Source organism: Hydra vulgaris, chromosome 06, assembly GCF_038396675.1.
Source record: "Hydra vulgaris chromosome 06, alternate assembly HydraT2T_AEP".
Lineage (NCBI taxonomy): Eukaryota > Metazoa > Cnidaria > Hydrozoa > Anthoathecata > Hydridae > Hydra > Hydra vulgaris.
The window spans coordinates 12,311,312-12,337,245 of NC_088925.1; the positions used below are offsets into that span (position 1 = coordinate 12,311,312).

The window sequence follows — 25,934 nt, forward strand, 5'->3', positions numbered from 1 at the left end:
AGTATATGATAATTAAAAGCACAACTTATTTTTTAATGACATCAAATGTGATTGGAGATAAAATTGCAGGCCTTGTTTTGAAGCATTTATGCAGCTTGCAATCTACATACGTGTTAAGCTATTTTGCATACGCCTAAATTGATTTCGGTTAAGCAATTTTTTTTATATTTTTTAATATTTAAATTAGTTAGGAGATATCTTTTAGACATTATGAAAAAAGTAATTAATCTAATAAAAACCACTTAAATGTTTGAATGATGATTATCTAAAAAAGTTTGTTACTAAAGTTCAACCCTCAGAATTAGGAAAAATGATTTTTATGGTTTACCATAAAACATCAAATCCAGGTCAGTAATTTTTTTGCAGACCTCAAACACTTTAAGGTCGGCAATTGCTGAATACCGACCCTAATTTCAAGGTTGAAAGTTTGTTAACAATGATATAAGCGCTATTAACAAATGAAAAAAATTCAGATAAAATTTAAAAAAAAAAAGAAAACTTTATTTCTTTTTCAATATTAAATGTTGTTTAATAATAAAATTTTACTTTTAATAAATGAACTTATTTTTACCATGATTTTTTTTTTTTCTTTTTTACTAAAAATTAAGTTCCTTGTAAATGTGTTCTAAGAGTACATTGGAATTTTTTTAACTTATGTTAAACCTTTTTTCAAAAGGCAAGTGAAATTATGATATATCTTTTTTCAATAAATGATACCTGGAAACCTAAATGTGATGTAATTAAATACAGTTTTTATTTTTGTATTAAATTATCTTTTTTATTTGTTACTCGCTAACTTTTTAAAAATAAAAAATCATTATTAGTTGCAAAGTTGCAATTACAAATTTAAGAAATGATAATAATAAAAAAATCTTTTTGAATTATTTATACGAATATACGAATATAATATGAAACAAAACATATTTTGAATCATTTATATGAATGTCAAAAAAGTATATATATATATATATATATATATATATATATATATATATATATATATATATATATATATATATATATATATATATATATATATATATATATATGTATATATATATATATTGAATATTTAAAAAAGTGTAATACTTAATTTAGGTATTTAATATTAAAAAAAACATTCCATAATATATTTAAATAAAAGAGTTAATTTTTCAATTTAACTTATTTTGTAATAATTTTAAAAAGTTAATGTCCTTGAAATAATAAAAATAAATACATCTTTATAACATCTAATTCACATTAAGCTAATGCGTTTAGCATTTTTTATTTAAAACAAGGCCTGTTGCTGACTCCAAAAAACCTATGTGCAATTTTTTTTAAAAGGCCCGTTTTTACAGGATTTTACCATATATGCTTGATTTGGCAGGGCCCATAAATTTATAAATATGTGTATAACTTTGTATAAGTTTTTTATAACTTATACAAAGTTATACTGGTTTATATCATTATTGCTAAAAAATAGATTTCAAATGAAGGTAAAAAGGACTAGGAGAAGGTAGAAATAATAATGATTGTTTTTGAGAATATAGAAAAATCAATCATAATTTTTATTCTGCTACAGTTATTATTAAAACAACATTTAGTGTTGAAAAATATGTTAATAATATTAAGTAACTGTTATTATTATTATTATTATTAAGTAACTGAGCAATAGTGAACCCTGGTATTATACATACATTATTGATATTATAATTAACACGTACCAAGTTTTATTTGAATTAAATAGTTTAACCTTGGTGTTCAACTCTCTGATGATCTAAAGTATAATAATCAAGCGTTTACTGCTACTGCTAAGGCTAATAAAATCATAGTTATGTTAAAGCACTATTGGCTATATTGCTGTATTTCAAGATCATTCTGACTGTTGCGATAGCTTAATTCAACCCATTATCTGATTTTTACAATCATTGAACATTTTTTATGTGACAATAATTATACATTTATTAAATAACATTTTTTGCAAATATTTTTGAAGTTGGTGTTAGATAATGGTTTCATTTTATCATGCAAAATACTTATATACTAGGCTATAAATAAATAGATTAGATAATGGTTTCATTTTATAATGCAAAATACTATATATATAGGCTCAATGTTTGACACTTTAAATGAGATTATATATATATATATATATATATATATATATATATATATATATATATATATATATATATATATATATATATATATATGCATATGTGTATATATATAAGTATATATATTTATACACATATACACGGTTTGCGGGGGCAATTTAGGGCTCTCGCGAAGGTATAATTTTTTTCTCTTGGAAGTATAATTATCATTGTAACTAAAATGAAAAATACAAAGCAATTTTTATAAAAAAAAAAAAAAAAAATTAATTTCATAATAAACTGCAATGCTTTTTAAAAGCAATGATTGTTGCAACAACAAAATATAAAAAAGAGTGCCAATTTAAATGCAAATTTTTGTAAAATTATTATGCTCTAAATTATTGCATAATAATTTTTATTTTATGTAATCAATTATATATTTTATATTTTTTCTTTAATAAATTATTAACTTATATAGTGGAATTTTTGGTTGTTGTAATAGTTCTTAAAATGCAATCTATTAGATTATTTTAAGAATTATTACAAATCTATGATATTCTATTAGAATATCAGTTAGAAAATATAAAACATTTTTTACAAGCAGTAGAAACTTTTATAGCTCTTTGTCAAATTTTTTACCAAGTAAGTAATGTTGTTAATAAATAAATAGATATCTAGTGTGAAAATCCAAAGACAACGCATGTCTAAAGAATTTTCTCATGGCGCAATAAATGATGCTTGTTATGTTTATATTCTTGTTACATTAATGTTACAAACATATATTTGTAACAAGTATAAAACCAAATTTTGTATTTAATAAGCAAATTTTAATAAATAAACAGGTGGAGCAAAAACCAAAAGCTCTTCTAAGAAGCTGTTTAGAGAAGCAGATTGCATGGCTCACCATGTTCGTTTTAGTATAGCTTTTCTCCGCTCTTGCACTCATTTACTTACGCAGAGGTCTATATATACATATATATATATATATATATTTTTATATATATATATATATATATATATATATATATATATATATATATATATATATATATATATATATATATATATATATATATATATATATATATAAATATATATATATATATATATATATATATATATATATATATATGTATAGATAGATAGATTTAGACTATATATGTATAATTTAGACTGTTATTTTGTGAATATGTTACTAGGTAGACTATGAAAGTTTTCTAAACAACTTAAAACCTGATGAAGGGAATCAAGAGTTACAACAGATCGATGAAGTTACTAAAGGTTTTGGTAAGGACATTATTAAGATATTTAAAAAAAAACTATTTTGTTTCTTGTTTATATATTTCTAAATATTTAAATGGAATTATATGCAGGTATTTTTAAAACTATTTTACCATTCAAAATTACTTAAAGCACACACTAAATAAAATTTGTTGTTCTTTCAAAACTTAAACATTTTGTTTTAAAGTATGTTGACAAATGAATTTATTATAGTTTAATAAAAAATATTTTTTTAATTTAATTTTATCCAGGGCACATTGTTTTTTTTTGTTATTTTTTATATTGTTTTTTTTGTTGATGAAATCTTGTTAAAATATTCATTCAATTTTATGCTATACTCTTCCATGCATGTCATAAATTTCAAACTATGATTTTTGAGCCCAATTTTTTTTTTTTTTTGTTCACTATTTTAAATGTCTTTGTCTGCTAATTATGTGAATGTATCTGAAGTTACCTATGCAACATAGTATTTGTTCTTGGGTTAAAAATGTATTTTAATAAATTATCTAAAAACTGTGAAAAGACAACTACATCATACACAAACTTTGATTTTATGACCACAGCACAAAAAAAATATTATTCTTGTTGAGACAGAACAAGAAATACTTCATATTTTCTTTTATTTGGTCTAATTGAAACAAAGACAGTAAAAAATTACCTAAAATAAGGATTTTCTAGAATTAGAGATTTTCTAGATTTGCAAATGTACTATAAATCACTTTTATAAAGTAGGCCCCAATTATAGTCCCCCATCATGTTTTCTTTATACTTTTTTGATGACAATGTTTGAAATTCAATATATATTGATGAAAGGGCTCACCTTTCACCATAACCTTGTGATTTTCAGGAAGCCATAAACAAAAGCAACAAAACTGTTCCAAGGTGCTCTCTCTGTTCTGTTTAGCCCCCTAATGAGCTTGTCACATTTTATAATCTTAATGATCTGTGGTCTGATAAAGATTATAACTCTAAATTTAGCCTCAGACAGCTTCAAAAAGATCTTGGAGGTTCTTAAGAGACACTAATTTCTTGTGAAGGAAATTAGTGTCTCTTTAGAACCTCCAAGATCTTTTTGAAGCTGTCTGAGGCTAAGGTTAGAGTTATAATCTTTTTTTTTTCTTTTTTTTTTTTTGCAACTCAAGTTTAAATAGCAAGTTGCTTGATGAGGGCTAACTTGATGCGCAAGTATGGCATAAGCATTTTCTAAGGTTCTTTTAGTGGATCCTATTTTACATTGCTCTTGCCCACAGAATATATAGTCAGTTGTGACCAGTCCTTTCTGTGATTGTCTGCTGTAGTGTTACAGGTGTCTCAGAGGCAAGACTTAAAGGCATCATTTACAATTGAATTATGCTTGTCTTGTCCTGAGATTTATAAACACAGCTCTCTCTATATGGTTATCAAACTTCTAAAGATTTTTTGTTCTCTAATAAAAATGGTTTTCAGTTTTTTTATCTTGTGTTCACTCATTTGTGTGTTTATTTGTTTATAAATTTTATGTATTTTTTGTTCTATTATTCTTTAAGTGTTTACTAGGTAATGAAGTTTCAATATCAGACGAAATTCATGAATTGCATAGAGTTGATTCATTTGACAAGTTTTGTCGGAGTTCGAGTGATTCTACAGATGAGCTTATTCCTAACTCTTGTATGTTTTTTTTTGTTTTTTTTCTTGTATATTATTTTTTTAATTTTTAATGTTTATGAGTTTTTTTGTGTGCTCTTTAAAGTAACACTTTAAAGAACACTCAAAAAAACCAATCAACTAGAAAATAGTTGATTGGTTTCTATTTGTAATAGTTTTTATACACAAAATTAAGATTTTATGAGATTTTTGATGACCACTCTGAGTATTCAGGGATGAACCCAGACCTGTTTTAGTGCCACTGGAGTGGTATAGGCGCACAATAAAACGTGCCCAAAAATTATTTTACCTTTTTCTTTTGCTTTTTTATTAAAAACAAAAAAGTTTATTTTGGTTTTAAATGTAATAGTATATAAATAAATTTCAGTTTATTTTATCTACATTTTTTCTTAACAAAACAATAAAATGAATTAAAAAGCAATTATTTTTTCACATAATTATGTGGCATAACTGTCCTGTTACTAAATGCTTTAAAAAAATGAATGTCATTACGAAACGTAATTTAAAAAACTTGTTACGAAATTTTATAACAATGGAATTTATAAAAAGTTTGCTTTTTCGAAAGATAGAACAATTTTAAAATTTTCCTTTCATAGTAAAATTAACTTTTGTTTGTCGGCATTAAAGAATAAACTGCTTTTGATAATAAATAATATAAAGTAAAAAATTTCAGTCTTAATCCTGCAAACTTAATTTTTTTTTTTGTGTATTCACGCAAATTTAATTTTTAAATGAATGAACTTTGGATATTTAGCTTTCTAATTTTGTTTACATGAGGAAAACAAAAAAAAAGAAACGTAAGCTTTTTCAGAAAGTTTTGTTTCTTTTCCATATTCTATTTGACTAATAATAAAAATAGCGATAACAAAAACTTAAAACTTTTAATAAGATCTATTTATTTTTAAACTTCAATGTCTTTAATGTTTAAAAAAATCCATAGTAAATTTATTAAATGTAATTTTTTTAAATTATATTAATGAATAAAAAAATCAAATATATTTTTAAAAATATGATATGTTTTTTAATCAAAAAATTTTTAATAATAATTTTTTAAATTCCTTTTTTTTTTTAAATGTTTATTCACCTCCCCAAGGCCACTACAGACAAGGAGGCTACTTTATTTTGGTTATAACTCTCTCTCAACTATATAACTATGAAACATGAACCTTGGTGAATAAGGCTGCTGTGTGAAGAAACTCTGAACTTTATGTAGCACACGCTCATCGCTTATGAAGCACGCGCTCTACCACTACTGCTTAAATTTAAAGAAAAAATATATACATTTACCAATAATTAAAGAAGACATAATTATGTTTACCATAATTATCTCTTCTTTAGTTATTTTTAATTTAAAAGGTACCTTAAAATCACTTTAAAAATTATTAATCTCTAGTAAAAGTTAAATGAACAGATTTGCTGATATTTAAATCAAAATTTTAAAATTAAAATAATAGTAAATATGTTTATTAAATGTTAATGTTTTTTATTCAAATAGTTGTTTGAGTACAAGACTTAAAACTATTTTGTTAATTTTACAAATATTATGTGCTTTAATGTATGTAAATATATTATGTAATGTAAATATTGATTAAAAATATTTTAAAGTATTTAAACTTTTAATCACTAATTGTTTAAAACATTGATAACTACTAATATTAAATTTACTAAAATATAGTTAATAAATGTTTAAAATACTTTAAACAATTTTCAATATGCATTCAAAGAAATGCGTTTAAATCGACTCCTTATCTTCGGATAAAACTAAACGAGATAAACACAAATGATTAAAATGATGATTAAAAAAATGATGGTTAAAAATGATTGTCGCAGAGCTGGTTTTAAATAAGGGAGAAGTGGGTAACCTCAAGAACATAACCCCTCCATCTCTGTTTCATCACTGCTATTTACTACTCTGCTATTATTTGTTTATAAAAGTTATTGGCAGGTAGGTATAAGTTTTACATATGGATTGCCAAAAGACTTTTAGTATTTACAACAACAATCTATTCTTATATATGTCCTATTCTTATATATGTCCTATTCTTATATAATTTATTCTTATATATATACTCTAATGCATTAAAGTTTAAGATTTTATAAATGCAAAACTTTGTATGTTTGGAAATGAATTTTTTTGAGTATTTAAAAAAATACATTTAGTAATATTACTTGGAATTTGTTTGTTGATTAAACAAACAAACAAAAAAAGATAAAACAAACTAGTGATACAATTTGGGTTTTTTCTTAACAAAAGTAAGTTTTCTGAATTTGATGGCCTTACAAAACTTTTTTTAAATAATTGGAGAATTGTCACTGCACCACCATTATTTGAAGCTAGAGCTTTTTATCTGATTACAAGGTGATATCTATGATTACAGGAATATTTTAATTGCATTTTAAGTAAAAAGATATAAAAATTTATAAAATTCATCAGGGGTATGAATTTTGATATACATTCAAATAACAAGTGATGTTATCAATATTGTTTTCTGTGCTGACTATACTTGTCAAGCTACAAGCGAAGCTTGTGAACTGTGCTGCCAGATTTTAAAGCTATTTAAATTGTCACTATCATAAAACCTAGTTGAGCTAATTTTGAAAGTTCTCTATGCTAAACCCTATTCATATTAAATAGAAGAAAAAGAAGCCTAGTTTATTTAAAATTTGATTCAACTTGAATTATTATTATTACTTGACAACTTGGTTGCTTGACAACTTATTGATGTAAAGCTCTTTCAGCCCGTGAAAATTTACCAATCTTATTAACATTTGTTGTAACTTAAATGATATTATTAACATGTTATGGGTTTTTGTGTTGTGGGTTTTTTTTCAGTAATTGGTTTTCAATTTTTATTTTTTATTTTTGTATCTTCTAAATTTTAAATAAATAAATTTTGTTTTCACATATGTTTTATTTGTATTTAAACATTTTCTTGCATGTTTTATTTATATAGCTTCTGTCACAACAGTAGCTCAATGTGAGCAATCATATTCTTTTAACAAAAATAATATACCAAAGTTAAACACAAAACTTGATGCAGCAAGACTTAATACAAAAAATGGTAATTCTATTTTGTATGAAAAGTATTTAGAGTTCAAGTATTTTTTAGTTGTATTACTCCAAGTATTTGTATCTAAATCATTTACTATAAGTTATTAAATTACATCATTTAAATTTTAATCATACATAATTTTATACCATGTAGATATATGCTTTAATAATAATACACAATGTCATTATAAGCTTTTGAGATTAAAAATGTATTTTAATTTTTACAGGAATACTTTTACCAAGTTTACCTAAGCGCCCTTCTTCAGAAAATGATGCGAAAAGATTGCTTGAGTTTGAGTATGTATCTTATGAAAGATTTAATTCATTTCAATTTAAATGTATATAACATTTGATTCATTGATTTATACTATATTCATCTACATACATTCGTTCATTAGTTCTTACTATTTACATATAGTTTGTTCTATTTACTTTTGTATGAATTGAAGTTTTGTATTTGCTATTAGAGGTAATAAAAATATTTAAAAGTTATTAAAAGTTTCATAAATAATAAAAATAATGATTATTTATATATTTATAGTTTTCTTCATTTGACAGTAGTATGAGAGTATTGGAGTTTAATGCATTTAAGTTTAGGAATGTTCAATTTTTATAATAATTTTATTATGTTAAACATTTTTGGTTTCATATGTATATATATATATATATATATATATATATATATATATATATATATATATATATATATATATATATATATATATATATATATATATATATATATATATATAGATATATATATATATATATATAGAACCCTTAGATGTTGTCCGAAAGTTTTTTCCATATTTTGTTGACAAAAAGTAAAAATTAAAATGCAAGACCGGAATTTTTTTTTTTTTTAAATGATAGACTGCCTGCCCCAACCAAACCCTCAGTCGATGTAGCAGCACTCCCTTGCGGGTCAGGCTATTTGTCAGTCGATGTAGCAGCACTCCCTTGCGAGTCAGGCTATTTGTCAGTCGATGTAGCAGCACTCCCTTGCGAGTCAGGCTATTTGTCAGTCGATGTAGCAGCACTTCCTTGCGAGTCAGGCTATAAGATAGTCGATGTAGCAACACTCCGCGCATGATTTACAGTAAAAAAAATAAAAATAAAAACATTTTATTAAAAAAAATAAAAATAAAAACATTTTATTAAAAAAAATAAAAATGAAAACATTGTTTATATTGTTAAAAACATTTAAAATGTTTTAAAAACATTTAGGATGTTTTTAAATATATTCTGGTCAATTAAATTTGCGTTTTAGTGGTTTTTTTATAAAACGATTAATTTGTAATTAAATTAACGGTTTTTACTTTCGTCCAACACGGAAATGTTGGACGAAAGTTAAAAGTAATTATAAGTGACGTATATGTTGGCGTAAGAATCACTATTTTCCTTCCGCTCTTCCCAAAGCCAACAAACTATAGTTCTATAAATTTATATATATATATATTTATATATATATATATATATATATATATATATATATATATATATATATATATATATATATATACACACACATTCTAAAAATTTATATTTCAAACAATAATAAATGGTATTTTAAAAAAAAAGAGCATTCTTACAACTGGCATTTGGTTGAGCTACTTTTTGTTTAAACACTTCCGCATTATATTTCATATCGGCAAAATTATATCATTTTTTAATGTTCTTTAAAAGTCCTTAAAGTGACAATTTTATTTACTTTAAAAGTTTCTTTGTTAAAGAAAGAATTAAGTTTGTATAAATGTGTCACGTTCTTCACATTTTTATGGCATAAGTTAGAATTTTGTTTTATAAAATAAGCTTTTCTTCACAAAATTGTTTGTTACTAACAAAAGTCTTCTAAAATTAATTCTAGCCACAAGTTGTCTTAACTAAAATTGCTAAAATAATTTTAAGATTATCTTTTAGATCAGAGAAACCAAGGCAATTTACTAAATTAGTATAACAATTAGTAGAGGTTGTTAATAACATGGCCTACTAAATATGTAAAATATAAGTTCGTAAATGGCACTATATCTTTCATTTCTGTTTAAACAGTTTCATATAAACAGACTTAAGTAATCTGTTTTGAGTTTGTTTTGTAATCAATACTTTTTCAATTTCACTGTGTTTTTTCAAACAGAGAAATTTGTTTTAATAAGAAAATTTTTTGTAAAATTTATCAGCAAATGCACTTTTAAAGTATATCCCTGCAACAAACTTAAGTAGACTGTTTTGCAACAGACATAAGGAAAATTTGTTTTATGTAAGTATGACCCTGCAATTTTTTTTTTACACCGTCTTTTACAAATTTTTCCTGAGATCAAAAGCCAACTATCTTTTTTTTCTAGTACACTTTTTTCAAATACACCTTAAAATATTTATCATGCCAAAGCTCATCAAATCATTCTATTCATCTGCAACAAAATGATTGGCAATCCATGTTTTGATATGCAGTTAGACATTATCAAAACATTTACCATAAGAATTTAAAGCTCTTTTTCTTCTCTCAGTTTATTTTCGTTGCAAAAACTAAAACTAGATTTAAAACTAGTTTTTCAATATAACCATCAACTAATATCATCAACTGTTGAGAGGAGTTATTTGTTGATTAATTTGTTTCACCTTAGCAATGGTATATTTATCTTTTTTTTTATCATTAATCTTTTTTCTTATGAAACGCCCACAGTTAAAACTCTCCAAATGATGATAATGAGGATAATCATGATGATGACGTGAGTACTTTTTTTATTTATCCTCCTATACACAGTTAATGCCTAACTTTTTCTTATTTATCATTTTTGGAGTTTCTCTTCCTTTCTCCCTCATAGGGTTCAAATTAAATGACTGCATAATACTTTTTTGGATATTTTATATTTATTTATTTTCATTTTTTAATTTTTTTTTTTTTTTTTATATTAATTAATTTTGTTCTTTTTCAAGATTATCTGAAAACACAAAGGTTGTTTTATCTGTTAAAGTTTTTCAACATCCAAATGAATCTTTTGTTAAGGTAAGTTAATAAATATCATAATAGAGTTTTGTCATCATTTCAAATATATCATTTTTATAATATATATAAATATATAATTGGTTTGACCTAAAGTTACTTTGATTTATTAATCTAGATGTTTGAAGTGAATATTGCATTTCTTGCGGGTTATGATATTCCAATTTTGTTGTTGATTTCAAATATTGCATTGTATTTTCTTCGACCTAAAGGTAGTCGATATTTAATCAATTATTTTTGTTGCAGCTTTAACTAATTTAAATATTTTTGTTTATAATAAAGATTATTTTAGGTCAGAATGAATACGAAAAGGTTATGACTATAAATATTGGTTCCATAAATAAAATAAAGGTAATTTTTATAAAAATATTAGTAATGTTTTTGTTTGTTTGATTTATGATAACAAACTATTTTTTAGGTGGGGTTAAATTTTCAAGATGTTTTTATTTCCTATGACAGTGGGTGTTTGCATTTTTCAACAGGCAATGAAACGTTGTCAAGGTAAATTTTACAGATTAATTCAATTAATAATGAGCTCTACTTTTTTTATAAATACAAAAAAATAGAAAAAGTTTTAAATGTGTATTGATTTTTTATTTCTCATTAAACTGCTGTTTGTAACTCTGTTATATTTTTCTTTATATTCTCTATATTATATTCTCTGTTATATTCTCCTTTTTTCTCTAAATGTTCAAGCTAACTTAGCTTAAATATAATCTGTAAAAAGCACTTCACAACCTTTGCATATGCTCTGAGATTTATTTATATTTTTTTAATGTTATTCACCTTTCTAATGCTAAGAGGAGGAGGCTACTTTACTGTGGTTACATCTCAATTTCAACTATTTAACTCCCAATCAGGAACCTTGGCACACAAGGCCACTGTGTTAAGAAACAAGTTGAGAGCAGTACTACCAGGAACTTGGTGATGATTTAACTTGGAACTTCTTGCATATGAAGCAAGTGCTCTACCACTATATCACTACTGCATGTATTTTTTAGAGTTTAAACACATCTACTTTTATATATGTTGAGTATCCTTTTTATAGATATCAATAGAAATAAAATATATTTTTTAGATAACTTTTTGACATGTTAATAGAGGCTAGTCTTCAACTAGCCACTTTAGGCGGCTGTCTCTAATAGTCCTTTAAGTAACCAATGAGCAAAACTACAGCAGTTCACTCGAAATGCCTATATAGGTTCATTGAAATTCTGCTGCAGAATGTTTGCTGGGATATTTTATATTTCTTTCTATATATGATTTTTTGTTATTATTCACTTGATTTATGATTGATTGATTTATCAGGGAGCAACTCTTCATCTGTAACCACTGAGATAAATTCTAAAAATTGTAACTAATGAGTTAAACGCTACACATTGTAGCCACTGAGTTAAAATTTTTTGCCCACTCTAATGACCAACTATTAAATCAGTGTGCCCACTTTAATTCAGATCAGTGTGCCCACTTTATTTCACTTTCACTTTTTGAGATCTTTTTAATCTTGCTTTTAAACCCTTGATAGTTGGGTTACAGCAAAACACTTTTATAGTTTTGTTGTAACACCATTATAACGTTGTGATAGGTGTGGTGATTATCTTGTTATGACACAATGATTATTTTTTACTTGAAGCTTTCCTTCAACTAACACCATCTTGATTGTGATTTTGACTGTGGTTTTCTTGTTATGATTATTTTGCTATGATACCACGATACACTTGTGATTTTGACTGTGATTTTCTTGCTATGATTATTTTGTTATGGTACCACGATACAATGATCTTTTAGTTGATAATGTAATAGCAATTGTTGCATAATCATCTGTTAACTTATTATTGCACCCGTGATATTGTAATATCATGTGACAATTGCACCCATGATATTGTACTATCACATGATGATTGCACCCGTGATATTATATTATCACATGGCGATTGCACCCATGATATTGAAATTAATATTGTATTAACTATAGTTAAATAGCTTTTGTCATACGATGTTAGTGTTAAATTTATCAAATTTATTATCTCTAGGTATTTAGTGTCTACTATAAAATGTGTAATATGCTCGTATGAATTTATGGAGCAATTGATTGCACCAAATACAAATAATGATCTTTATTTAATTCTTCAAGATTGGTTATTATGTCAATCTCAATATGATAATGAAGTAAGGTATTTAAACAATAAAACTTGTAAAGTTTAGTTTAAACATAGAATATTGTTTTTTTAAATCAGGATCCAAGCCCCTTTTTTTTTAAATTAGGATCCAAGTTCCTTCTACTTTGCTTTGATATATTATTCTGATTCAATTACTAAAGAACGAGGTGACATTGCAGGTTAGTTTATTTTCTAAATGAAGATAATGTAATATATAATGTTCATGATAATGATTATCATGAATAAAAATTATAAATGAAGAAATAGTAAATGAATTTCAAGGTAATAGATTGAATAATGATAGTAAATGTGTTACATTAACTGCCAAAAAAAATTGATTTTATTTAGATTCAATGACACAAGTAGATATATACATGAAGTAGTAGTTGTCGTTGCAATAGTTTTGGACCTTTAACTTCTTCTTTCATGCATTAAACATGAAATTAGTTTAGCTATGAATTATATCAATGTTTCAGTTAAACATTCATAATATACCCATTTGATCAAGCCTAGTGACCTGTCCAAATTAATAATAAATACTCGGTTCTTATCTGTATTAGTATTTCTGTCTTCTCATATCCTATAACAGCTGAAAATGTTAAACAAATTAATAATTTAGTAAGTTCTTTTTTTTTTTCTTCTGATTTTCAAAAAAGATGCTCCATTGATTGTGATGTCATATGTGATAAGTAAAACTCTGGACAAAGTTTTATTAACTTTAAAAATATGAAGGAATAATTTAATATAGTTGCAATTATTCCCATTTAGTTACAAATTTGACTCTATATGTATTAATAACATTTTTTTTATTTAGTTGTATTTAAAAATGACAAAAAAAGGCTTATGACAAAGACTTCTTTGGAAATGAGTGTAGGGGAGACCGGGGCTAGTTGGCCGCAGGGGTAAGTTGACGAACTGCGTTTATCTTTAGAGCCTTTCATCAGAAAGTGACAAAAATTACTCAGAAACTTCCTAATTGACCATTTCATCATTCGCTGTAGTATTGTCAGGATTCGCGCATGCGCATGGGAGATATTGAGATTTATGCGTTTTTTGGACAAAAACGTAACTTTTAGAACATCGCTTCCTTTTTACTTTACAAAAAAAATTTTTAGTCGTATGAAAAAAAAATTATTGTAAAAGTTCCAGTCACAATTGGTTTACTATATCCAGTCAGACTTTTTTTTTTAAAGCTGCCGTTTTTCAGGATCTATAGACTGTTTATTAAAAAAAAAGCTTTCGGGGTAAGTTGACAAATTTTTTACGGGGTAAGTTGGCTCATAGCATTTACTATGGAAAAAAATATTTATTTTTATAAAATTATTTTTTTTTATTTTTTTTATTTCTAACAATATTGAAAATATTTATTATTACAAAAAAATTAAAAAAAATTTTGTTTAGTTTTTTTTTCCACAGATAAAAGGTGGGTTACTGTTTGGCTTTTATACGGACTAATATTTGGTACCAGCTAAAAGTAATATTAAATTTTGGGATAAAATTGTTGCAAAAATTAATTTAAAAAAAATTTCTATTAATTTTGCACTTAATAGTGCATTAATAATCATTTTTATAGTTTGCGCCAACTTACCCCGTGGTGGGGTAAGTTGGCGCAAATTTTTTTTTTTTTTTGAGGGTCCGGAAAGGCCCCAAGAATTTTTTTTTTTAAATGAATGCAAATTTTATAAGATACCCTAATCCATACTCTTTAAGACTACACTTTAATATTTTTAAAAAAATGTACTGTTAGGGCTACAGAGCTCATAGAGTAAAAACCGAGCCAACTAGCCCCGGTCTCCCCTACACATTTTTAGATTTGCATCCAGATAAAAATAAAAGCTTTATTGTGAATCATTTTTAAATGGAAAATATGGTATAGGACAAAGGAAAGTGATATAGGACTCAAAAGAAAAGTTGGAAGTGGCCACAAAGCAAAAAAGATGTCTGAAAATCAGATGAAATGTCTTAAAATCTGATTGATCAAGAGGATTTCACAACATCGTCTTGCAAAACGATTCAATGTATCACAATTGTACATATGCAAAATTATCAATAAAAACTTATTTGTTATTATAAAAAAACTAAAATACCTAAAGAACACTTGTGCAAAAAACAGCTGTTTATTTGAAATACTGTATATTAGGTTTAATTTTTTGGTAAAAAAAATTGTTATTGGTGATGAATTGTACTTTTATCTAAGCAACACCAATATTTCTGGAAATGCTAGATTCAACTCTTAAATGACATCATTTGGTTCTGACATAAATGCAGCATCGAATGATGTAAGGTTAAAAAGAAAAGACAAATTCGAGTTAAACTACTTGTTAAGATTGCACTCTAAACAAAAGGTATCTCTTAGCATTACATAGCTTCATCAAGCCAAGCAGTTAACAAAAGTGTCTCTATTTCAAAACATTTTGTCAGATTAAAGAAATTCATTCAAAATTTCATAAAAATGACAGTATCATTTTCTGGCCTGATCTTGCTTTGTCACATTCATGTTAAGTAAAAGACTATATAAAATCCAAAAAAATTGAATATTTACTAAATGTTCATAAACTTGGTAATGTGCCAGAATTATGACCGATTAAAGATTTTGGGTCTGAACTTAATAGATTGGTGTACAATAAAAATTGTACACCAATCTATTAAGTTCATATATATATATATATATATATATATATATATATATATATATATATATATATATATATATATATATATATATATATATATATATATATATATAAATATATATAACCCTAGTATCATAACTATATAACCCTAGTATCAGTATAAATTGATAACTTATCTTTGGTACATCTTTGAGAGAAATATTTTACATATGTTCTAAAATTAACTTAACTAATTGAACTTATCAAACATGTTTTAATATAAATTTTATGTGATGGGTGAGCATGCTTATTTTGACACAATAAATTAAACCTGGGCTTAATATTGGTCTGCGTAGGTCTCATAGCAATCTCAATGTTGTCAAATTAGAGCGCTGTTTTGTCTATAGTAAATTTATAAAATATATAAGTCTATAGTAAATCAGTAAAATATTTGAAACAAAAATAGATCTGTCATCAGTTTTTCTGCTACCCCAAATATTTTTCACAGCCTCTACTTTGAGAATCACTGTGTTATAGGGCAGGAAGTGTTTGTCAACCAATTTTAAAAACATTTTCCCTATGTTAGCGAAAACATTTTTGCTATATGGGGTGTTAACCAAATTATGTTTTTAGTTCTATTTTGCTTTTTTGCATTCTTTTTCTCAGGGTCAAATTTTAGTTCAAAATTTTGAAATCCACATTTTTTTAAGGGCATATAAAGAACATATTACTGTGTGTGTGTGTGTCTCTATATGTATATTAGGGTGTCCCAAAATTATACAAAAAAACACTTTTTTTTAAAACTCCTCTTGTACACCCAAAATTCCTTGTCTATACTAAGGCAGAAGACAAATACATGCTAAAAAATTACTCTCAGATCATTTTAAGTGCTTACTGTAAAATTCCAAAATCTCTATTTTTTAGCTTTTCAAAATATCAAAATAAAATAAATAACAGTGTGATTATTTTGTCCACTAATATATATTAATATTATCATATAGAGAGCTTTAAATATTTATAAGTTCTTTTTGAGTTACATTCTTTGTTACTTTTTTTCTCTCCTCTCTTGCTATCAATAGTATATTTTGGCGCTGTTCTTCCTTTTGAGAATATTTAAAAAAGTCGTTTATTAAGCCAATGTTTCTTTCAGCACAGTCATTAGTTACACTAAGTCCTTTAACAAAAACTTCAAAAACACCATATGATTCAGTTTTTGAAAAGTTGGGATGAGAAGAAACCCAATCTTTAACTTGATTTGTGATTCCAAGGCGTAAAAATATAAGCCAGCTATCAGCAGTAACAAGTTCTGAAAGCTTGCTGTTTGGTAAGATTAAAACTGGATTAGGTTTTTCCATATTTATATTTTTTTGCTCTGGAACTGGAAAAGAAATTAACGAATTCAAAATCTGATACTTAACAGACATTTCCAAGTGAGAATCAACGAGTGAAAACACAACTATTGCTGGAGAAAGATACCACGAATGTTTATGAAAACTTTTAATCAAAGCATTACCAATATCAGCATTAAATTCATCCTTGATAACATATGCTGCTTTAAAAGCATTAAAATCATTAAGTACAGCGTGTTGAGCGCATCTAGATTTAAGGTACCATGGAGCATAACAAACAGCAACAATAAAGGCACATGTTTCTATTTCTTTTTTATTTTCATCAGGTAAAAAGCTTATAACAGTGGATGTCATCTCTAGTGAAAGAATATACAAAGCATCCGCCATAAATCTTGCTTCGTGACAAGCTCCAGGTTGATGAATTTTAAATTCTTTAAGCTTATCAGATTCGACGCCAAGATAAAAAGCCAAATATTTTACAAGGTGATTATAGTCATTTCTTGGAAAAATTTTATTCTCTAATGAATACTTTGCATAATCTTTAGCTGCTAGCGCCAAGATGTGAAGCTTGCTACCTATTTCGAGCTTGTTCCAATCAAATATTTTCAGTTCTGGAACTCTTGAATTCACAGATTCATGAGAAGTTTCCCAGTTTCTTTGAAAAGCCAAGTACATAGATTTACTTGGACCCTTAGATTTAACTTTAGTGATAGCCTGTATTGCATGATTTATATGAAGTTCATATATGTGGTGACGACACATAAACCAAAACAAACATTTATTAAGAATTCTACTTATTATTATTATAGCTCCGTTTAGTCTACCTGTATTACTTGATGTAGTATCAGTACAGACTCCAATTATATTATCCGCTATTTCAAAGTACTCTAAAATGTTTTGAATAACAATGGCTTGATTTTTTCCTTTAGTGCTCTCTACAGGTATAATTCCAAGTAGGCGATCGTCTTTTGTAGTAAATTCAGGACTGGTAACAGATATAGCAACCCTTTCCTTCTTAACAGTAATTTTTAACTTTTCCTCTATTTCTTTTACCAACTTACTGTCAAAGTGCAAGATCAAATTCTTTGTTGTATTCTCAGGTGTTGTAGCTAATATAAGATTGTCTCTGTCAAACTTTATTGCAATTTCTGAACAGCCCAACTTAGAGTGTTTTTGGCGCTTTAGCTTTGTGTGTGTTGGAAGCTGGGTTTCACCCCTTTCTTGAAAATCTAAATCACTATCACTAGAAACTGAAGATTGGTGAGCAGTAGAACTTAAGTAACGAAAAGCAGTAATTACTTTATAAAGCAAATATAAATTTTAATTAAACCATTATTAAGAATAATTATTTAAAAGTTTTCAATTAAAGTTAAAATTTGAGATATCATTTACCTGATGCCTCAAGTTCATCTGAGTTATGAGAGATCACTTCATCCATTTCAAAATCAACTTTTCTATCCAATCCAAAATATTCATTACATTTTTCTTCATAAGATCTCATTTTTTCATACCTTTTAATTCTCCTTTCAACTCTTTGCTGCATATCAATGTCATATTTATCACTTATTACACCTCTCCTCATTGTTCTTTGATCTTGAAGAAAAGCCAAATCTTCTATAACTGCATCATTCGATCTTGGCATATCTTTATCTGATTTGATTTTATCTTCTATGTTGTTTTGAGAAATATCAAATAAATTCTCAAGAAATTCTTCAAACCGATTTTCGTGATTTTTTTTGGTAATTGTGTTCCGGGAAAGATAACTTGTATTTCGCATAGAAATGTACAGTTTATTTAGTTTAATAAATTTTTTAACAATTTGTACTTCAGAAATTATATACTTTCCAAAACCAGCATATTTCCATATGTTTACAACTTTTCTAAGGCAACATATCTCCATACTTTCATAACAAAAATTTTTGTCATGGCAAACCATATCCCTACTCCCACTCTTTGTTTTGCAAGAGAAATTTTCTTGAGTAGACTTGAACCTTTTACTTTTTTCTGTAATAACATACTGATAATATCGTAGAACTGTTCCATTTGTTGGTAGTTGATGTATGGAAAAAACAGAAATTGGACTTCTGAGAATGTAAAGTGGTCGACGCAGGTTTAAATTAACATTATAGTTGGATTTTTTTATTTTAGCAGTCTTCTTTCTTTTCGCCATAACATAAATATATTTTAATTTTTTTATAAATAATTTTTATCAATATTTAATTTGTAATAATAAACTACGCAAAATATTCTTTTGTAAAGAGTAACAGTTTGATTCGTTGTTTTTTTATCAGAAAAAAACAATTGGCTTAAGTTTGTTTACCTTATTTAATCAAGATTGCGGCTTTCAAAGTTGGTGTATTCACAAGATGATATTTTAAATAAGATAAAGTTGGTTTAATCAAAATCAATAATTGCAAAGAAAACAACTAATTGTCAAAAAAGTACAAAAATAATACTCAAATAATTATTGTATTAAAAACATATCAGTATATATATATACATATTGTTTTTAAAAGTTCTTAATATTTAGAACAGTGATCAAGAAAAGTGTGATAATACTAAGTTATTGAGTTGCCACCATATCCTACTACAAAGCTACCAATATTTTTTTTAATGATTACAGATGTTTAAACTATAAAAAACTACAGTTATTAGAATTGTTAAAAGAGTAAGTTTTTATTTAGAAGAAGCGGAAATATTTGAGTTTAAAAAAAATCAGTATATTTAATAAAATCCCTTTTTTCAAATTTCTACAGTAAGCACTTGAAGTGATCTTAAAAACCTTTTTTCAATACTAGTGGTCTTCTATAAGTGTATAGACAAAGAATTTGGTGTGTACAACTTTTTTTTTTTTTTTTCGTATTTTTGGGACACCCTAATGTATATAGATATATATATATATATATATATAAATATATATATATATATATATATATATATATATATATATATATATATATATATGTATATATATATATATATATATATATATATATATATATATATATATATATATATATATATATATATATATATAGATATATATATATATATATATATATATATATCTATATATATATATATATATATATATATATATATATATATATATATATATATATATATATATATATATATATATATATATAGATATAGATATATATATATATATATTAGCTGTAACATCATCTTCACAATAACTATATATATATATATATATATATATATATATATATATATATATATATATATATATATATATATATATATATATATATATATATGTATATATATATGTATATATATATATATATATATATATATATATATATATATATATATATATATATATATATATATATATATAGTTATTGTGAAGATGATGTTACAGCTAATGTAATCTTTGCATTGTTTTTTAGTTTTAAAAAATGGTTATTTACAGTATCATGAAATAGGACTCTTTTCTGCCTGGGAAGAAGCATACTTCACACTGCGGTGAATATTGTTTTTATATTTAACTTTAAAATATTGAAATTTTTTTAATGAAAATTTGCAAAATTGTTTTGTTTTAATAACTCAAACTGTGCAGGTTTTATCATTTCAAAATGATTTTTAATCAAACTATGTAAATAAATATCAAAAGATAATAATGATGATAATGATGATGAGTAGGAGGAGGATGATGACGCTATTCTGTGATACGAATATTTTTTTATGAAAAGGTTATTTTCAAAATATTGCTTAACTTTTTTAGTTTGCTAATTTAGAGGTTGCATTTTGCATCGATATTCAAGAAAGGTAATTGATACTTGTATTAATATTATTAAATTAAAATATTATACATTAATAATTGTGTATGTAACTTTATGATATTTTACTTTTTAATTTTTTATTAAATTTTTATTTAGAAACCTCAGCAGTCAAAAAGCATATGCGATCTTAGGTTGGTTTTAATAGTTTAAAATTGACTAAAAATTTTTGTTATACTCTAGTAATTGGTGTTTATATTTGAGGAGTAACTTATGGTTACGGGTTTATGAGCAACCAGGGTTGCGGGTTCAATTCCTCCTCAGGGTGCTTTTTTTTTTTAATTTTGATGTTTTTTTATTGATTATAATAAATATGAGTTTGTTGCATTATATTACAGTTTATATATAGCCAATATTGTAAATCAATATTTGCTATATATATACATATATATATATATATATATATATATATATATATATATATATATATATATATATATATATATATATATATATATATATATATATATATATATATATAAAATCTTTGGAATTAAGGTAATATGTATATATATATATATATTTATATATAACCTTCGGAATTAAGGTAATATGTATATATATATATATATATATATATATATATATATATATATATATATATTTATATATAACCTTCGGAATCAAGGTAATATGTATATATATATATATATATATATATATATATATTTATATATATATTTATATATAACCTTCGGAATCAAGGTAATATATATATATATATATATATATATATATATATATATATATATATATATAATATATATATATATATATATATATATATATATTTATATATTTATATATAACTTTCGGAATTAAGGTAATATGTATATATATATATATATAGATATATATAGATATATATATATATATATATACACACAACCCTTGGAATAAGGTCGACATTCAGCAATGCCAACTTAACTGCCGATCTGACAATGTCTAAGATCAGCAATTTTTTTGCCGACCTTGTTTTTTTATGTTGTTTTTATTTTTGATTTAATTGATAAGGTTATAATAAGTTTGTAATAAAGCTAGAACAAACAAGATTTAAATTTTCATTAAAATTCAGGTAACTCATTGTTAGTAAAACACGAAATACATCACAAAATACACATTACACATTTTTAGTGAAAATTTAATTTTCACTAAAACAAATTACACTAATTAGTTAGCAAAGCACTAAAAATGTTATAATGTTTCGTGAAGGAAGCGCCACAGGTTCAAATATTATTGTTGGAAATTTATTTTTGAATATTTTTTTTTAGAGTTTTTTTGTAGTTTTGTGCGTTTTAACTATTACTGTTGTTTATTAAAGTTATGTTGTTATTTGTTATTACTTATTATTATTTTTTTAAATTTAGTTGAATAGGTGCATAAATGTACAAACATTGGCAGACCTGCGCCCTCCATACATGCAAAGTTGTGCCGTAGACAAGGTCATGAGGGCACCAAAACTTGTAATAAAAATGGATAATATGTTTATTCATTATATAAGATATTTTCTTTTTTAGTTGTACATTTTTGTTAATAATATATATATATATATATATATATATATATATATATATATATATATATATATATATATATATATATTTATATATATATATATATATATATATTTATATATATATATATTGGTTTCAGTGGCGTAGGAAGGTTTTTAAATGTATGAAATAACCAACTTTTAAACAAAAAGAATATTCAAAAATTTTTTATATTCATATGTACAATGAAAAGATTCTTCTCAAAAAAAATTACTATGATAGGAGAAAGGGAATAAGAAACCCTAAAATCTTAGCCCCCTACCTACCCTGAGCATGAAAGTAATGAGTTGAATTATTTATTTTTTCATAAATATAATTTAGTCATGTATTAATCGACAGATTTCAAATTTTATTTTTAAATTATTTATGCTATTTTTATGACCATGTAAAGTTTGTGGCTCCTTTAAATTGAGGGGAAGGGAGTTATTCTTTACATGGTCATAAAAACTTAAATGGGCTAAGATTTTAGGGTTTCTTGTTCTCATTCTCCTATCACAGTAGTTTTATTTTTGTGAAGAATCTTTTCATCATACATATGAACGTAAAAAAATTTGAAATATTCTTTTTGTTTAACATTTGGTTATTTCAAACATTTAAAAACCTTTCTATGCCACTGCTAAAAACATTAAAAAAACTCTCTAGTTAGATGCAAAAAAGAAAAAGCTTTTTAAAATATGTCTGATATTTTGCAATTTTTTTTTTTGATAAAGATAAAAAGATCAGACTTTATAAGACAATTTTATCAAAATATATAAATATCAGACATATTTCCAACACTTTGCAAATTTTTGGAAGATGTGGTAATTAAGCCTAACATAAATTTTGAAGTATGAAAAATGAGAGCAAAAGACGGCTCCAATATAAGTAAAGCAAAGTATTCATATTATGGCTATTTGTTGCAAGGGACTTGTTTTTTAGTTTAACTTAAAAATATTAATGGTGCGCTAATTTAAAGAACGAATTTTTTTACTGAGATTTTGGAAAAACTAGATAAGTCATATTGTGCTAGGTTTCAATCTGTTACTGAAAATCCGTTATTTAACTATTTCATCAATCAGACGGTCAATTGTATCCAAAAAGCGTGCTTCAAACAACTCTAGTCAGAAAACAATGACACATTGGTTAGAAAACATCACTTCATCCGAAGAAGGTTCTCTGATAAAGAATGGTCATCCGGCGAAGATGCTTTTTTATGAAATAGGTTTTGATGATGAAATTTATTTTGTAATTTTGTTTTAAGTTTTACAGTGAAAATTTTTTTGCCAACCTGATGCCGACCTGAAGTGGTTTTAGGTCGGCAATTTTTTGCCAACCTCATTTTTCCTAATTTCGAGGGTTTATATATATATATATATATATATATATATATATATATATATATATATATATATATATCTATATATCAAACTCTACTAAATTTTCTAAATTTCTATTCCTATTGCCTTTACTAAATAAGCGAAACGAACTTGCGTCTAAGTGTCGCCATGAAAACAAATATATTATGAACAACTTTAATGTCATCAAAGAAGACACTCCACTGTATTTTTAATATATTTTTTTTGTCGTTGTTTTTTTGAGATTTGTAACATCTGATGATCGCTATTTGCATGAAACTCTGAGTAATGTTTTAAATATTATTTAATCAAATTTAAATTAAAAAGTTTATTTTCTGCTTTTTAGCACAAAAAGGATTATATTTTTAAGCAAATGTTTTTGCTATATTTTATTGTGTTTGTCAACTTTTTGCATATTTTAATTTGAATTACAACAATGCAATAGGGTACTGTTGCAGTTCTAAAAATAGATTAAATAAACTTTTCCCAAAGCTTATATTTTCCCAAAGCTTATATCAGCTTATATCCCAAAATGCAGACAAACAATACAAAATGCAAAGAAACTTAATACCAATTCAGAAGAAAATGTGAATGAAAGTGCAATAAAGCAGTGTTTTTAGGATTTATTCTCATCAGATTCTTGCTACCTGGAACATTTGCCAGCTGGTGTAATTTTAAAAAAAACTTGGAAAAAAGATTAAAGAAAAAGAAAGCTTTCAAAGTTATATTATATATATTATATTACATATTATATATATATATATATATATATATATATATATATATATATATATATATATTTATATATATAATATATTTTATTGCTATAATGAATCTTAATTTTCTACTTTTATAACTTTCTTGGACCAGCTAATTATCAACTTTCATATTTCAGCTCAAGAGTGTGAGGGTTGAAACAAAGTCTTAACAGTTATCTATAAAAAAAAAAGCATAAGCATGTATCAAATTTAATATCAGTGTAGCATTAGTGGATGTGGCTACATTCGGAAGTGTGGAATTATAAAGTATATTAATTTTTAAGATTCTTTTCTTGTCTATAAAAAGATTTATAATTCAAGACATGCTTTTACAGAAGCAAGCAACTACTTATATTATAAGTGTGTGAAAAGAAGAGGTCATGCAATCAAAACAAATTGTAAAAACCACTAGTTTATTTTGAAAGATTCAATTAACATATGTATTTGTATTAAAATATAAATAAACGATTCAATCAAAAGTTTGGATTATTTGATGGAGTAATGCTTTATTTATTGGCTCTAGCATCTTAATTAGTTTATGTTACTTCATAATTGGTAAACTTTTAACAATGGTTGTGTGCTTAAATATTTTTGTAAAATTCAAATTTTGTTTTTACAAATTTAGCTGTTTATTTGTTTTGTTATTTTTTTTGCTAATTACATTTTTTTCACTTTTTTTTCTATATGTGTATAAAAGCTCCTTTGTGTATTCCTTATAAAAGCACTCATAAAAAAAAAGGTAAATTTAGAAAGATTTAAAACCATTTTGAACAAATTTTTCAGAGTTGAAGTTTAACATAAAAATTAATGGAATAAAACTTATTAATCAACATTTTTGTAAATATGTACTAATTATATTTTAAAAATTTTTAAAAGAAATTTATATACATATAACTGAATATATTTTCAATATTTTTATTTTTAAAAAATCAGCCCTTTGTTATGGCTAAGGGTTTATTAATAGTAATGAGGCAATTGCTTGGGCTATTAAACAGTGTTCTGAGTACTATCTATGCTTTGAGTCAAGTTCTTTAACAAATTTAAAAATGAATAAAATACCAAAAACTATAAAACACAAAAAATCATCATCATCACCAAGTTCTCTAAACCTATCATTCACTAATATTCGTGGCCTTTAAAGTAACTTTTCTTCTGTTTAGTCTTATCTCTTGCAAAGTTCACCAGACCTACTTGCTCTTTGTGAGACTAATTTGAGTTCAGCTGTCTCATCTTGCGATCTTAGTGTTGATAGTTATCTTCCTTTAATTTGTAAAGACTCCAATAATCACATGCTTGGTCTTGGC

At 24.9% G+C, this 25,934-nt stretch overlaps 1 protein-coding gene across 2 annotated transcripts in view; it reads left to right on the forward strand.

Moving 5' to 3' along the window:
- LOC101237678 (uncharacterized) overlaps positions 1-25,934 on the forward strand; it is a 73,774-nt gene that overhangs the window by 32,050 nt on the left and 15,790 nt on the right. For both annotated transcript variants that reach the window (XR_010638981.1, XM_065799234.1), the window contains exons 9-21: positions 3,278-3,365; positions 4,896-5,006; positions 7,958-8,065; positions 8,283-8,352; positions 10,990-11,059; positions 11,175-11,268; positions 11,349-11,407; positions 11,475-11,557; positions 13,090-13,225; positions 13,322-13,394; positions 20,596-20,671; positions 20,944-20,974; positions 21,085-21,119. Coding sequence is in view for 1 of the 2 variants with exons in the window: in XM_065799234.1 (XP_065655306.1) it covers positions 3,278-3,365; positions 4,896-5,006; positions 7,958-8,065; positions 8,283-8,352; positions 10,990-11,059; positions 11,175-11,268; positions 11,349-11,407; positions 11,475-11,557; positions 13,090-13,225; positions 13,322-13,394; positions 20,596-20,671; positions 20,944-20,974; positions 21,085-21,119 (1,034 nt within the window). In the remaining variant the exon portion in view is untranslated. The remainder of the gene's footprint in view (positions 1-3,277; positions 3,366-4,895; positions 5,007-7,957; positions 8,066-8,282; positions 8,353-10,989; positions 11,060-11,174; positions 11,269-11,348; positions 11,408-11,474; positions 11,558-13,089; positions 13,226-13,321; positions 13,395-20,595; positions 20,672-20,943; positions 20,975-21,084; positions 21,120-25,934) is intronic.